This window comes from Amyelois transitella, chromosome 26 (assembly GCF_032362555.1).
Source record: "Amyelois transitella isolate CPQ chromosome 26, ilAmyTran1.1, whole genome shotgun sequence".
Taxonomy (NCBI): domain Eukaryota; kingdom Metazoa; phylum Arthropoda; class Insecta; order Lepidoptera; family Pyralidae; genus Amyelois; species Amyelois transitella.
The window spans coordinates 5223009-5239600 of NC_083529.1; the positions used below are offsets into that span (position 1 = coordinate 5223009).

Consider the following 16592-nt stretch of genomic DNA (forward strand, 5'->3'; position numbering starts at 1 on the left):
TTCATAACTTCATTTAATTTTATTTATTTTTTGCACGAAACGTGATATATTAAAATAGTGTTACTACTCGTAGAAACATCACATTTTTCTATTAAAGGTTCTTTATAAAGTTGGTGTGAGCGAAACTATAATTATTTAATTTTTATAATTTTGGTTATAATCAGTCCGTTTTTTAAGTAACAATTTTCTCAATGTTCTATTGTTTTTATTGACTAGAAGATATATATTTCAAAGAAAACAGATCAAATTTTAAAAAAGGAGTATTAGCATGCAAAGATTTTTTGTAGCAAAACGTTTAAAATAATTTTTAAAGTGTTTTTTTTTTTTATTTTATCCTATTATATAATCGGAGCTATCCTACAAAGTTATAGGATAGAAAAAACTTGTTCTTTAACATACAAAATGCTTACGTTATTACGTATAAACATCAATAAATAGAACTATTATGCAACGGCGTAAGTTACGCCATTTTATTTTCGCTCGTCAAACGTCGGCCATTTTGTCATCGCAAGCCAAATCGGCCATTTTGTTTTCGCCCACACCAAATGCATTTGGCAAGTTTAGTCAAACAACTAGCCGTCAAGACTTAATACTTTAAATTCAGCAAGCGGGAATTACTGGCAAACATACTAACCTATACACAGATAGTATTTTATATATTAATATATTATGTGGTCTCAATAACCTGTGTACAAACGAATTCACTTTTTATAATCGAGACTTTGTTAAATGCATGGTGGTTATTTTAAAAAGTGCAATTCGTTATATTGATATGATATTATGAGGATTGCAACGACCCCTTTGTTGAAAAAATAGGTCATGGTTTTGGAGTAACGCGGTGAGGAGAAAATAATTTTAGTTTTAGAAAATACTGCAATTTGACGGTGTAATAACAAACCAAGGCGCAAGATAAAATGCCAACGAGCAATGCAATGCTGGAAATAAGACTGACTTTCCTTCTGAATAGCATTTTGCAATTTCTTTTTTAATTGTTTTTATCCAGTTATATTATTGTATGCATATAAAAATATAAGAGATAACTCAGTCATTATAAAACAGAGTCCTAATTAGCATAGTTTGGAATTGAGACGCGACATTGACTTTTTACTTACACATACGGATTTTGAAATTCATTTTAATTTTCACTACTATAAAAAAGCAGTAGCCAAATTGCAGCAAACCGTATAGGCATTTAGTCTCAACCGACGCCAAAAAACTAAGTGTGCATTTTATCGCTTTTTTCCATGGTGGCAATTTCTCCTCAAACGCATTACAAAACAGCTTAAACAAACCTAAACATAATTCACTAAATAGAATATCGGATATATTCTTTTAAAACTCGACTAAGGCTTCTGAAAGGCGAATCATAGCCGTAGGTATGTATGTATAGGTATACCCGAAAACTATTATTTCGTAAAATTGTCATGTTCATATTATCAGTAAGTAACTATAAACAATTTCGAATAACGTGTGATTTTATAACTTTGTTACACACTTAAATTTAGAGGACTAAAATATCAGTTGTATTTTTTGTTTTAACTAAAATACCTAAATATAAGTCTACTAGTAAACATATAATTTATTTAAAGCGTACAGTCGAGGGCAAAACTCTTTACCGCCCTCGCATAAGAATCTGCTGGAAGATAGGTGCCATATATGTTCACGATCACGACAATTCTAAATAATATAATTCCAATATAATCAAACTATCTGAAAAATTACAAAAAAGTGCGTTATCAATAAAGATACACGTTATCCGAAAATTGTATACAAATTCTGGTACGAAATCTTGCGCCGAATGCCGTCCTTTTCCAAACCCTACACAATAGAAAGGGACAACAGCAGTTGTCATGTTTCGGCTACCGAATTCAATTGAATTACTTTATCTAAAGTAATTTTCACTTAATTATGTTCTTAATTCGAATTGGGGAATACTGAGTTAAGTCATTTTAATCAGAACATTATTTGATTAATTTGATATATAACTATATCTTTGACATTTCATTTGATATACATTTTTTTCGATACACGTATTCAAACGGTACATTTAAAGTTCATTTAAAATCATTTTTAGAATCAATACATGAAATTCGTATCTTACATCTCGTACGAGAAAATACATTCAGATTTCAAAGTCGTTCATAGCTTATTTCTTCTAAAAGATAAAGATTTAAACAGCAAATCATGTTATATCTTTCAATGTATATTTAAAAAGTGTTTAAAATTGAACGAATAGAATACATTATATTTTATTATTAGAAAAATTAGTAATTTATTTAAACTAAAACTGTCTGAAAATTTGGCAAAACTTTTACAATTTCAATTTCATCAGAAACAGATTTCATAAACAGTCAAGTACAAAAGTATTTAACCAGTTTTCTATCATAATTCTATGGCAACAGTTTTTCCAAGATTAACTTAAACATATTTTACCGAAGGTAAAAATTCAAATACAATTTTGTTCACAAGAAACAATACCAAAACTTTTGTACCCGATTGTATCTATGTAATAAAATTTAAACAAATCCTAAAACGTTCAATTCTAAACACATTTTGCGATCAAAAATTTCAATTAATTGATAGGCCCCGTGGCCAAATAGTACGGGTGTCGATTATGCATGAACCTATTGTCGTACCTTTGATTCTTCTGATAGTAATCCCTCTGGTTCACCTTCCTGTAGTACTGGGCGCGGCGCTGCTGATTCTTGTCCTGTTGTTTGTCTGTCTGTTTCTTGTTTTCCGGTTTTGAATCTGTCTTTGTTTGTGTGTCGTTTGGTGGTTTCTCTTGCTGTGAATATTTAAAACATTAATCTGTATTAAATTTTATTTTCAAATTATAAAAGACTTTCAGAATTTTATCAAAATTCCATCAAATGTTGATAACTTTCTTGTTAACTTCGGGAACGTTTTTGCTGTAGGCTGTGTATACGAAAACATACAAAACGTCGCGACTCTTTTCCGGAGGGGTAGACAGAGAATTTACACTAGCCACGATCCCTGCATACTTTTTTCGCTCCATCCAGATTCATTTTTCTCTTGATCTTAATCTTATTTTAATATAAAATTACCTCTTTAGTTTCAGCCTGCGCCTGAGTCTGTGTCTGAGCTTTGTCTGACTGGTTGGCGGTCGCGTTCTCCTGAACTTTACTTGGGGGCTGATTTTGAGGCTGTTGCGGCGGACTCTCGTTCTGTATAAGATTTTATATTCATAATTTAATACCTTTACAACTGATTTATTACCAAAGGAGTTTCTTTTTTAAATGTGTGCCTTTTGAAAATTAATATATCTACATACGATGTAAGGTGAATCACACAAATTAAAACTTTAAAAAATGTATGTAAATTTAGTGAATTGAATTAGAAACTGATAATTTGAGATCATAACTCCACTCGTTTAATAACTAGTCCGGTGGGGGTACTAGTTTAGTGCCAAGTCAAACTTTGTCAAATGTCACTTTACTACCTGTCAAAACACAATGTTACTTAAAACACAAAATATCGCTGTTTACTGGAATACAATACGCACTTAATGTCTACAACTTACTTTATTTCTCGTCTAATAGCGTATTAGAGTGTGGGTTATGTATAAAAAGTCAAAATATTGTCAAATTTAACGGCTCACTATAAAAAGAACTTAATATCTGGGTTATGTCATGAAAAGTCAATATATTGTCAAACTTAGCGATTCACTATAAAATGAACTTAATATTTACAACTCACGATCTTCCGCCTCGTGGCGGCGGTATTGGAGTGCGGGGCGAGAGTCAGGGTTATGTCATACAATGCCAAAATATTGTCAAATTCAGCGGTTCACTACAAAATGAACTTAATGTCTACAACTCACGATCTCCCGCCTCGTGGCGGCGGTGTTGGAGTGCGGGGCGAGAGTCAGGGTTATGTCATACAATGCCAAAATATTGTCAAATTCAGCGGTTCACTACAAAATGAACTTAATGTCTACAACTCACGATCTCCCGCCTCGTGGCGGCGGTGTTGGAGTGCGGGGCGAGAGTCAGGGTTATGTCATACAATGCCAAAATATTGTCAAACTTAGCGGTTCACTATAAAATGAACTTTAATGTCTACAACTTACGATCTCCCGCCTCGTGGCGGCGGTGTTGGAGTGCGGGGCGAGAGTCAGGGTTATGTCATACAATGCCAAAATATTGTCAAACTTAGCGGTTCACTATAAAATGAACTTTAATATCTACAACTTACGATCTCTCGCCTCGTGGCGGCGGTGTTGGAGTGCGGGGCGAGTGCTACAGTTAAGGTCAGATCGCACCACATCGCACAGCGAGCGCGGCGGGCGCAGATTCCTAGCTGTTTCACTGCTTCGGCCAGTTGGAGAATGGCTAAAAAATAATATTATTAGTTTTATGTCAGTAATATATTGTTATAATGTATTTGTATAATAAGTATACATTATAATTAATGAAAATATTGAACTACATTTCTTAGTCTAGATAGTAATAAAATATCTGTAATAGATAAAATTAATAAATACTGGTCTGCGGATAGACTTATGTCCGAAACAACGTGTTTGATGCTAAAAGAACATCTTAGTACTAATTACATACTTTTTCTTAAATCTGAAAATAACAGCCACATTGAGATTTCAGCACTCGTAAGTGTTACCATGCAAGTTATCTTTTCACATGAGAATATACTAGCAACCTATTCGAATCTCAATTCTATCATTAAGCCAAACAGCTGAACGGGGCCTCTCAGTCTTTTCAAGATTGTTGTCTCTGTCTACCCCGTAAGGGATATAGACGTGATTATATGTTACTAGCTGTGCCCGCGACTTCGTCCGCGTGGAATAGATATTTTGGGCACCATTGAAGCCCTCAAGGATGAATAAGTTTTTTTTTCACATTTTCCATTATTGCTCCACTCCTAATAGCTGCAGCGTGATGTCATACAGCCTAAAGCCTTCCTCGACAAATGGTCTAATCAACACAAAAATAATTTTTCAATTGGAACCATAAGAGTTTCTGAGATAAGCGCGTTCAAACAAACAAACAAACTCTTCAGCTGTATAATATAAGCGCGTCTCATTTTCAATTGGAACCATTAAAGTTCTTGAGATTAGCGCGTTCAAACAAACAAACAACGTCTCACGGTCGTGTCGGTGCCGCGCATGCGCGAGCTCGCGGCGCCGCGCCGCCTGCACGGCGCCCACGGCGGCGCGCCACGACAGCATGGCGCTCTCCACTTCGCTGTGAGGGGCTCTGCAACAATAAATACGGTTGGTTATATCGGTTGGGACTGGAAGAAATCCCATTTGGAGATAAGTCCGCCATTGTACATATTCTTCTAAATCCCAATAACTGTTTTGTAATTTGTTATATTTTTTTTAAATTTAAAATACACCTTCTGAGCCAGATAAATAAATTCTTTTTTTATTGTAAGTATGAATGTAAATAAAAAACTTACATTTCAGCGAGATTATTGACATCCTCCTTCCACGAGCTGGGATCGAACGTGTCCGGATCCAACTCCTTGTCCTTCTCCACGTTCTCCCCCCGCTTCAGCACAGTGATCTTGTTCTCCTCCGGCCTGGTCGGCTTCTTGTTTTGCGCCACACAAACACTAGCTCGGAGAGTCTCCATCTTGCCCATTAAAGTTAGTACCTGTAAAAAATAATTTTTAATTAAAGTTACAGTAATTAAATTACGTCTATTTCCTTGGGGATATAGGGGGATTACATCTTCACTTACCATGATTCCTATTCATCGAATTAAAAAAAATATATACATATATGGGATTAATTACACAGTTTGAGTAAGCCTCTAATTTTGAGTCTCATTTTACATCTTGTAACTAACTCAATGATACTATTTTATAATAATATATCTTATATATGTATATGTAAATATGACCCAGGGTCAATCCGATAAAGTTCCATTTCTCATCATGCTCTGGGACCTATTGTATTACAGACAAGTGCACTACTGCTGTGCCACAGAGGCCGTCAAACATTCATGATTGTTCTCTTGCAAGCTCGTAAATTTCTGGCACTCTAAACCTTACCTTATGCCTGAAAAGATTTTTCATTGTTTAAATTATATTTGTTTTTTGTTAAGATATTTACTTATTTAAACTTTATTGCACAAAATACAAGTGTATAGCACAATTGGCGGACTTAATGCTGGAAGCATCATCTACCAGTCAACCATCGGGTTTGACAGAGATAATTATGAATGTGTTTCTTAAAGTGTATCCTTAGTGTGCGTATGTGTGTGATATACAGGGTGACTTTTAATTCAACTGCATAAATTTAACTGTTAAGTGTACTCATGTAAAGGATATTTAAAAACGTTAAAAGAAAAATATCGGTTCATATTTCAGAAAGTACGAAAAAAATAAAAGTATCAAAATCCACTCAATCCGTAATATCACCCCGGCCGGCGGAGAAGCGACGCGTAAGATTCAGAGGTCAACGACACAATTCATTCAGCTGAGCGAACTCGACAACTCTGTACTTTACTTGATCTTGATACTAGAAAAGTAATTTATTTTTCAGACATTTATTTACATGTTAAGTTTTAATTTCTTTTTTTAGTATAATAAAGCGTGTGACGTAGTTTTATAGGGTTTTTAAATGCGAAAATGATGACGTTTAATTTAATAAAAATAGGCTCAAACGGCTCAGAAGCATTTATTTATTTATTTATTTATTTAAACTTTATTGCACAAAAACAAAAATGTACAAAAGGCGGACTTAATGCCGCTTGGCATTCTCTACCAGTCAACCAGCTGACCAAACAGAAAAAACTAAGTTGGTGGTGCGATAAAGTGCACATGCATACCGACAAAATACATACATTACAAAAAAAAAATGCGTAAATACATACAAGATACATAATATACACTATAAATACATATACATACATAAAATATATAACATATATAATTAGGATGACCCATCATTAATCTGCCGAATAAAGAACCCCTTCACAGCATGTTTGAACGCAGAGCGACTAGGAGCTCTCCTAATCATTTCAGGAAGAGCATTCCAGAGCCTCACAGCCTGAACCTGGAAAGATTTCTCCAAAAAAGTAGACCGGAACAGAGGAGTACGCAGAGTCAGGTTGTCTGCAGAGCGAAGAGAACGGGAATGGGCGGAACTCAGAAGCGGGAATTTAGATTTTAAGTAAAGAGGAGAGTGAGCATCATTGAGTAGACAGTACAACAAACAAAGAATTCTGGCTTTACGACGTTCAGGAATAGGAAGCCATGATAACTGCGAACGAAAAGAAGAAATATGATCGTATTTACGGATATTAAAAATAAAGCGAATACAGTTGTTGGCTAATCTATTGAGTTTAATGAGAAGGACTTGAGTAAGATCGCAGTAACACACGTCGGCATAATCTATAGTAGGAATGACTAAGGATTGGACGAGGGAGATTTTGGTTCTCAGAGGAAGGAAGTTCTTTAGTCTATAAAGAGAACGAAGCATACCAGTCACTCTACGGCAGACCTCAGTGACGTGAGGAACCCAGCTAAAAGTTGAATCGATCTGCAGTCCAAGGTCTTTTACGCTGGGGCAGTAAGGGATCGTAGCATCATTAAATTTAACGGGATTGATAGCCTCGAAATTAATTTTACAAATTTGCCGGGAGCTTCCTATAATTATAGCCTGGCATTTACCCGGGTTTACAACTACTCCGTACTTAGTCGACCAGTCTGCAATAATGCTAAGATCCCTATTAATGAGCGCAACCGAGGAGTCAATACACTCACAATCGCATGAGTGGTAGAGTTGCAGGTCGTCTGCGTATAGATGAAAAGAAGAAGAGAGGAGTAAAGTAAGAGAGTTGATGAAGATGGAGAACAGGAGAGGGGACAATATGCCACCTTGGGGAACGCCAGAAACAAGGTCACGCCAACTTGAGATATTTTGCTTAACACGGACTGCTTGCTGGCGGCCACGAAGATAAGAGGCGAACCAATCGAGAACCACTGGAGAGAGATTAAGGCGAGCAAGTAAAGCAAGGAGAACATCGTAATCTACCGTATTAAAAGCATTGGAGAAATCAATAAGTACAAGGATGGTCACCTTGCCGTGCTCCATGCCATTTCTGATGTCCTCAGTCACCTTCAACAACGCAGTACTCGTGCTGTGTCCCGGGCGGAATCCCGATTGAAATTCACTGAGCAGTTCATTAGAAAGAACAAGAGAGGATAGTTGAGAATACAAAGCATGGGTATAGTCTATGTTTAAAAGGATGCAGTTGTTTTAAATGTCACCCTGTATATATATCTATATGACCTTAGTGTGCGTATGTGTATATAATATAATAATATAATACAATATATACGACCTTGGTGTGCTCCCGCAGCATGTCGACGGTGAGGCGGTCGACGCGCGTGGGGCAGGGCGGCAGGCGCGGCACGGGGATGGAGTTGGACGAGGAGACCGCGCGGCCCGGGTAGGCCAGCGCCAGGCGCGCCTCCGTGCGCTTGCGCTCGCGCTCCAGCTGCCGCCACTGCTCGTAGCACGCGTCCAGCCGCGCGTGCAGCACGCCCGACGACGTCGCCGCGCCCCTGCTGACGCACACACACACACATACATACGTGTCGTGACGTGTTGGTGAGGTGTAATAGTGACAGGGCGATAAAGCCCGACGACGTCGCCACACCCCTGGTAGCGGGCACATACCTACATACATACCTACATACATGTCGTGACATGTTGGTAAGGCCCGACGACGTCGCCGCGCCTCTGGTGGCGGGCACATACATACGTACATACATACATGGATGTCGCGGCGCCTCTGACGTCATTGTACATACATACATGTCGTCAAGGCTATCCTCAGATAGTATAGGTAATAGTGACAGGTTGATATTACCCGACGATGTCGCGGCGCCTCTGTCATCAATGTATACATACATACATGTCGTCACGGCTATCGTCAGATAGTGTAATAGTGACAGGTTGATATTACCCGACGATGTCGCGGCGCCTCTGACGTCATATATTCATACATATACATACATGTCGTTGCGATAGCTATAGTATGGCTTCATGGTGGAATTGAGACTCAAATAGTGACAGGTTGATAGCCCATCGTTTACAAGTGGAATCCCAAGTTTATAAGCCTATCATAATATAACACAAATTTTGTCATAACTGATTTAAAATCAGTACCTCTATTTTACCTCATTTCATATCATATTATTTGCCGTGTGCCGATGTCGTAAAAGGCGACTAAAGTAAAAGCTAATAATCTTGGGATTCTTTAATACAATTATATGTAGGTATTCTATTATATGAAAACAAGAACCAACAGTCTCAAAAAACTATAGGCTGCGGAATGAGATTCAAATTATGACAAATATTATAGTACTTTGCAAATTCCAAGTTTCTAACTTACACAGAAAAATAATACTGTTCTACTCGGCTACGCACCTCATATTCCTCATAGCGTAGAAAGGCGCCAACAATGGCAGATCCAACATCGGAGATGGCAACACTGGCGGCGGGACCGGTGGACTTGGGCCCAGAAGAGCGCCGAGACCTGGAAAATAATGTTAGAAATTATTTTCTTTTTCTTAAAGATGTTCATTGTTTTAATAATATATGGTCGTACGCTGAAGCGTTATTGTAAATGGGCTGATATAATATCCATAGAAAAGATATTATGGAGTGGTCCTATTAGTGTTGTGTGGTTTCCCGGCACCAATACAAAAAAGAATAGGACCACTCCATCTCTCTCCCATGGATGTCGTAAAAGGCGACTAAGGGCTAGGCTTACAAACTTGGGATTCTTCTTTTAGGCGATGGGCTAGCAACCTGTCACTATTTGAATCTCAATTCTATCTTAAAGCCAAATAGCTGAAACCTATCAGTCTTTACAAGATTGTTGGCTCTGTCTACCACGCAAGGGATATAGACGTGATAATATGTATATATGTATGTCATATGCTGAAGCGTATTGTAAATAGCTGGCTGATATTACTTAATTTTTTTTATACTTCATCAACTTGTGAACTCATTTTGACAAAAGCAAAAACTATAAGTAAATATAATCACGTTTAATATCCCTTGCGTGGCAGACAGAGCCAACAGTCTTGAAAATACTGAAAGGCTATGATCAGCTGTATGGCTTAAGGTGGAATTGAGATTCAAATAGGGACAGGTTGCTAGCCCCTCGCCTAGAAATAGAATCTCAAGCCTATCCATTTGCCGCCTTTTACGACATCCATAGAAAAGATATTATGGAGTGGTCCTATTAATAAATCTCTTTCATACAATCTCTTTGGATTCTCTCTGTTCCCTGTATAAATGTCTTAAAAATGGAAACTTACCAAGATTAAAAGGAGCATTTTCCGGCATAAAGGAAACATCTACGTTCAGCTGGTTCGGCGGAGGTCTATTCCTCATCAACAAACTCATCTGCCTCGCCAATTCCTGATTATGCCTCATCAGCGCCTGCGCATTATCACCGCCATTGAAATTATTCCTCTCACTCATACCATTCTGAAACTCCCTCGGCATATCCCTACGTAGAAACTCGTTCTGGTGGAAACCGTTAGGCTTATAATTCATATTCGAGTTTGAAACTGGCGTCTGGTTCGCAAAATCGAAATTCTGGTTCATAGCGTTCCTGTCGTTCACTTGTGACATCATATCGTAGAAATTCTCGCCGTTAAAGTTCTTTTGGGGTGGTTGGAAGTTGCGATTAAAAAACATCTTATTCTCTTTCATCTTATTGAAATCATCGCTTTGGTAATGATTTTCTAACGGCAATTTGAAGTCCATATTGTTCGGTATAGTATCATCTCTGCCTCGCTCTAAAGACATGTTAAGCTGACTCAAATATGCCAACAATTCGGCATCTTGATTCTGCTCTTTGAAGTTATCAAATTTATTAGGGTACCTCTGATTGAAATTATCATAAGTCGCGTTGAAATTCATGTCTAGATTCAAACTGTTTGGTCGGTTAAAATTGTTGGGATACATATTGGTTTCAGGTAGTGAATTTCTTTGGCTCGGTTCGAAGAAATTGTAGTATTTATCGTCATACTTAGGACTTGAGAATTGCGCCCCTCCTATTTCTTGGGCGGCTAGTCTGAGCAAGTTAAGTTGTTCCGGTGTCACATCAGATCCTGAATCAGTTTCTAAGCCCAAAAGTGCGTCATTATCTGGGTAATTGACGAAGTTATTGCCGAAGCCGTTTTGTAGGCTGAAGTTGAAGCCGTTTTGTTCATTTTGGCCGAAATTGTATAGGTTGTTCTGGTAATACGGTGGCATGAATGAGGTGGATGCGTCATTTTTGGGGTATTGCGCGTTCGATGGTAATCCGCTTACTGTTTTTTCCGATGTTTGTGCAGAGCTGTGGAGAAAAAAAGACGTAACAATAATTATATAATTATATGGAAACGACATTGTCCCAGTTTATTTTTAAGCTAGCTTTTACTCACAACTTACCCCGCGTGAATTTAACACCACCTACAAAAGAATACAGGTTTTTCGCAAATTCTAAGAGAGCTATAGTTTTAAACGGGACGAAAGTCCTTCTACAGACTTAATAATTATCCTTACATAAGTGAAATTTTAAGAAGTTTGATTCAGTTGAAATTACGTGAAGAGGTAACAAACAAACTTACTTTCGCATTTATAATATTAGTTGGAAAACTATTAACGCGGATAATTACACAGATTTAGTTAGCCTTGAAGTATTTTAAGGGTATCATGTCTTACTCATATGATGTTTTGTGAATAACATTAGCGATTTAGTTAGATGCACTTGCTTGACTTATTGTCCTCGGAAGGAGATAAAGCGTGGACCTCCACCTACTTTATTATGAAACTGGGAAGAAATTCTATGAAAATACATTGTGTGATATCTAAGTATTATATCCGCACCGCACTGATATCATTCAGATCCGGAAATGAACTAGGTTTATACAAAGTAACTTAATGACTTGTTTACTGAATTATAATGATTCCTGTGCAAACATTGTATACGTTGTACAATGAATAATGAAATAGAATACCAAAGAAAATATCACGGAAATTGTGGGATAAGCATTAACATTTAAATTTTTAGGATTTGTTGAGCTGCAACGGAAATACATAATTTGAGAAAATTTCAGCCTTCTAGCTATCACGGTTTATGAGATACAGCCTCGTGTCAGAGAGCGGAGGCTTGGTAATAGGGTTCCATTTTTACCTTCTAGGAACCCTAAAGAAAATAAACTTGACTATCTGAAGATTTAAAATTTCTAATAAGAGTATGCTCCTTGTAGGTATTGTCTAGGGATGCACTAAGGAATATTTACCGAAATGCCCGCAGGAATGTACATAAAAAGGCTGCGAGCGAATTCTTAAAAAAAATGCATATACATAGGTACATATACAAAACTAATCGGGTCATGACCAGTTATATTTTTTGTACTATCTGTCGACCAAATTAGGTCATTGGTTATATGTCGTCACATATATTATCATCTTATATGATTTGTATCTTTAAAGGCGGAAATATTTTGGAATATTAAAATCACTCATAATTGCATCCCTAGTAGGTACTAAGAAATATTATAAATACTTCAATGTTAAGCAATTGCTCCGAATTTTATGAAATTTAAAAATAGGGGTTGTTTAATGGCCAACCCATCAAACCAAACCAAATTAAGTATAACCAACGCAAACCAATAGCCCTTATTTTAGGAGTTAATTATTTTTTTAATGTAGCAACTTACATATATATTTATATGCCTCACACCCAACAGAAAACTACCAAATTACTTAAGCACAGAGCACTTAAAATCTTATTTTACTCTCTTATTTTGCTCTGTGGATAAGCTCCCTAATCTAACCAGATCTGAAGTTGTGACGTATTGTTTACTAAGACTTATTTATTAAAATCTACATAATATGTAAAGCATTCCTTACTACAGAGTTAAAATATTGTCATCTTAATATATTTTTAGCTATGCATATTGTACAGTACATTTTTAGGTAATTTTATCTTTTTCATCCCGGTAAAACTAGTTCCGAAGGGATTTGCAGAAAACCTGTGTTTTTTTGTAAGTGACGCTAAATATGTCACATTTTGTAAGTGGAGCTTAATTTGTTGCATTTTATAGATGATTTATATTTCCGTTTCTTTCTTGTAAATGGCGCTATATTCAGGCGGACGGAACTGCAGGTAAAAGCTGCTTCAAACTAATGTGGATTGTTTTAAATTAATTATACATACATATGATTCATTTAAATGTAATTCAACTCACCTGCACCCTTCAGCTGGTCCAGTTTCATCCAGGATTTTTGTGATGAGGTCACGGACCATCGAGTTTTCTTCCATAATGCGTTCCGACTGTTAATAACATAAAGAATTGAGTCAAATATTATTGAAACTTGAATAGGCTTTCATATCTACAAAAAAAAAACTAACAAAGTCTATAAAGTAAACATATTTTTTGAGACATAATTTCCTAAATATTTGGTCATTCTTATTCTCATTGCAAGGAGGCTATTTTTAAAGGCATCAGATGGATATAATCATGTCTATACACCCTTCACCGTCACCCTTGCGGGGTAGACAGAGCCAACAGCCTTAAAAAGACTGATAGGCCACCATCAGCTGTTTGGCTTAATGATAGAATTGACATTCAAATAGTAACAGATTGCTAGCCTGACGCCTAAAAGAAGAATCCCAAGTTTATAAGCCTTAATCGCCTTTTACGACTTCCATGGGAAAGAGATGGAGTGGTGCTATTCTTTCTTCTAATTATGCTGGGAACCACACGGCACGGTTATAACAACAATTAATATAAGATTCCAATTGGAATAAGCCTAAAATAATATAAATATAACAGCGGCTCAAAACGGGGATTGTATGCTACTTCCTTTTTTAATTTTTTTTTTTTTTTTTTTTATACCGGACAAATTACACTGATTGAGTTAGCCTCGAAGTAAGTTCGAGACTTGTGTTACGAGATTCTAACTCAACGATACTATATTTTATAATAAATACTTATATACTTATATAGATAAACATCCAAGACCCAGGCCAATCAGAAAAAGTTCTTTTCTCATCATGCCCTGGCTGGGATTCGAACCCGGGACCTCCGATGACACAGACAAGCGTACTACCGCTGCGCCACAGAGGCCAATTATAATCACATTTATTATTATTCAATGAATTCATTTTGTAAACAACATGGAAGTGATAATGTTTGAATAAAAGAAGAATTGTATGCTGAATGTCTCAAGAGAATTGGATATTGTTACATTAGTTATTTGTATTATAACAAAAATATAAATGTTTTGTTAGAGACCAGTTAAATATATTACAAAATCTTAATGTTTATTTCTACTCAATGCATAAATATATACAATTTGTGATTTTGCTAAATTAAGGGTAAGTATTATTGTATTCAAATGTTAAAAGTAACAGGACATAGTGCAGTGCTAGTGAAGGACATTCAAATAAACAAATAACTAGAGAAAGTAGGAAAAATACCAAGCATATTGTATGTATCACTCAATAGTTATTACCTAATAAGAAAAAGTCACAAATACAATCACATCATTCGTTCTAATATTGAGTAATAAAGGAATGATATGTGTGTTACCTTGTTATTTTGGCCTCTAACTTACAAACTACATAATTCTAAAAATATTGTGTGCATTCTTCAGATGTCATCGTTCACCTCAATGTAAAAACTTGGCGATTGAAATCATAACGTAGTCACTTCACACTATCATAAAAACACGATTTTCACAATAAATACCATCATTGAACTTCGTACACGACAAAAACAAGCACTTTTTGTGATTATTTATGAAGATTTTTCCCGGATTTTGGGTCAGATTGACAGTTCAAGACATTTACAACACCCACTGTAAAATGGCAAAAGTTTTCACAACACTACACTACTTACCTGATCCGATTCATTTTCGACGGTTTTATACGCATTACCTATGTGACATAAATCACTGAAGGCCATTTAAATTAAAAATTATTCCTTGCCACGATACATACGAGCTTTTGGTGCTAAGCCATTTTTTTCATTGACCTACATGTGTATAAAATTATACGTGCTACTCGCAACGGTGTTGCTGCTTTGCGCCTGCTAGAATATCTGTTCAAAAAATAGGAATAACATACTCTAAACATATAATCGTTTATTATACTCACTTTGAAACTTACAAGAGTTCAATAAAAAATTTAAGCATTTATTTTATAATACAGGATAGGTTCTTACTTTTCCAAAATGACTAATTGTGAATTTCCCGCGCACGAGTTTTATTTTTAAAAAGATTGTTTTTTTTTTATTCAGCCGTTCTCATTTTGCGAAAGCATTATTATTTTCTTTTAATATAGATTATTACAAGAATTATAATTGATACTAATAATTGACAAAGTAGTTGTGTATCTATTTCTTTTCATAAATTTTATGGAATTTATTACTAAACATTTCATTATTGTTATCAACGATCACGGAATATTGCTTTACTACATACGCAGTAGAAATATTTAATAAACTGGCAATTTTACCAATTTTCAAAAGCAAGTCTGCAAAAGCGAGGGCTTCGAGAGTGAAAAGAAATGAAAAAAAGCCTGAAAAAATAATTTTATCATTACATATTATAAAGAAAAGTCTTAAAAATAAAATAAATATATAATAAAATATAAACTGCACCGAGTAAAATTCCAAGAAAAACCCGTGCATACGCCATCTGTGTATAAATGTTAAAACTATCGATAAGTTATGAAGCACTACAACCGCATGCGCTGGACGCGGTAGGCCTGGGCTGAGCAGTTCACATATATAATTTCATAGATGGCGCGCATGCACACAAAATGACAAATCGCTAAGTTTACTTTTTTAATCTACATAGGTATTACTAAAATCAAATAATAAAGCTCGAGTACATAAAGCACATACCATTTAAGTATTTTGTGTCGAACGAGAATCGACACTAAGGGAAACATTCGATTACCTACGTAATAGGCAATCGCATAAAGTGTATCTCGACTTTAAAAGTCATAGATAACCGACGTAGGTACCCATATTAGGTACCTATTATATAAGTATGGCTAAACCAATACCTTGAGTTTTGCAGGAACCTTGCAAGGAAACCTAATCCATATTGGATTATGGTTACATCAGGCTCCTTGTATGTTCAGGTTTTCTCATTATGTTTTCCCTCACTGTAAAAGTATCACACTTCAAAGATAAACTGAAAAGTCACTTACTACAATCTCAATCCAATACATAACAGCAAACCTTTACATACCCTTTGCATTTTTCTGTAGTTTCCTTCTGCCTACCTTTTGTCTACTTTGCTTCAACAATAAGAACATAGTTACACTCACGCTCATACTCAAAATATATTAACTCCCTAGCACTGCTGTCTTCTTGTTATTTTGTATTGATATTTTTAATATGTATCCTTCATATTGAATGGCAAAGCCTCCGTACTAGGTTCCACTGAAAATCAGCGCATTGTGTAACCTCATCATACACATGCATATGCTGAGTGGAAACCCTTTTGGTCGCATCATGTATTTTTTTATTTTTTTATTTCTATGTTTATGAATGAAAATGTTATGCTACATCTT

The 16592-nt window shown here is 36.0% G+C and overlaps 1 protein-coding gene across 5 annotated transcripts; it reads right to left on the minus strand.

Annotated features, from left to right (window-relative positions):
- Positions 1 to 324: 324 nt before the first annotated feature.
- On the minus strand, positions 325 to 15061 carry LOC106131973 (meiosis-specific coiled-coil domain-containing protein MEIOC). 5 transcript variants are annotated; one of them, XM_060951843.1, is made up of 10 exons: positions 14908 to 15061; positions 13252 to 13337; positions 10324 to 11351; positions 9425 to 9533; positions 8334 to 8556; positions 5440 to 5636; positions 5125 to 5234; positions 4219 to 4355; positions 3069 to 3188; positions 325 to 2788 (listed from the first exon to the last, which is right to left on the minus strand). In XM_060951843.1, exons 1-10 carry the CDS (start codon positions 14971 to 14973, stop codon positions 2573 to 2575), a joined length of 2292 nt encoding a protein of 763 aa, XP_060807826.1. In that variant the 5' UTR covers positions 14974 to 15061; the 3' UTR covers positions 325 to 2572. The 5 variants fall into 5 exon arrangements, with proteins under 5 accessions (XP_060807826.1, XP_060807825.1, XP_060807829.1 ...); XM_060951842.1 differs by having other exon boundaries at positions 8334 to 8559; XM_060951846.1 differs by having other exon boundaries at positions 8334 to 8559; positions 15009 to 15052.
- Between the last annotated feature and the right edge of the window lie 1531 nt (positions 15062 to 16592).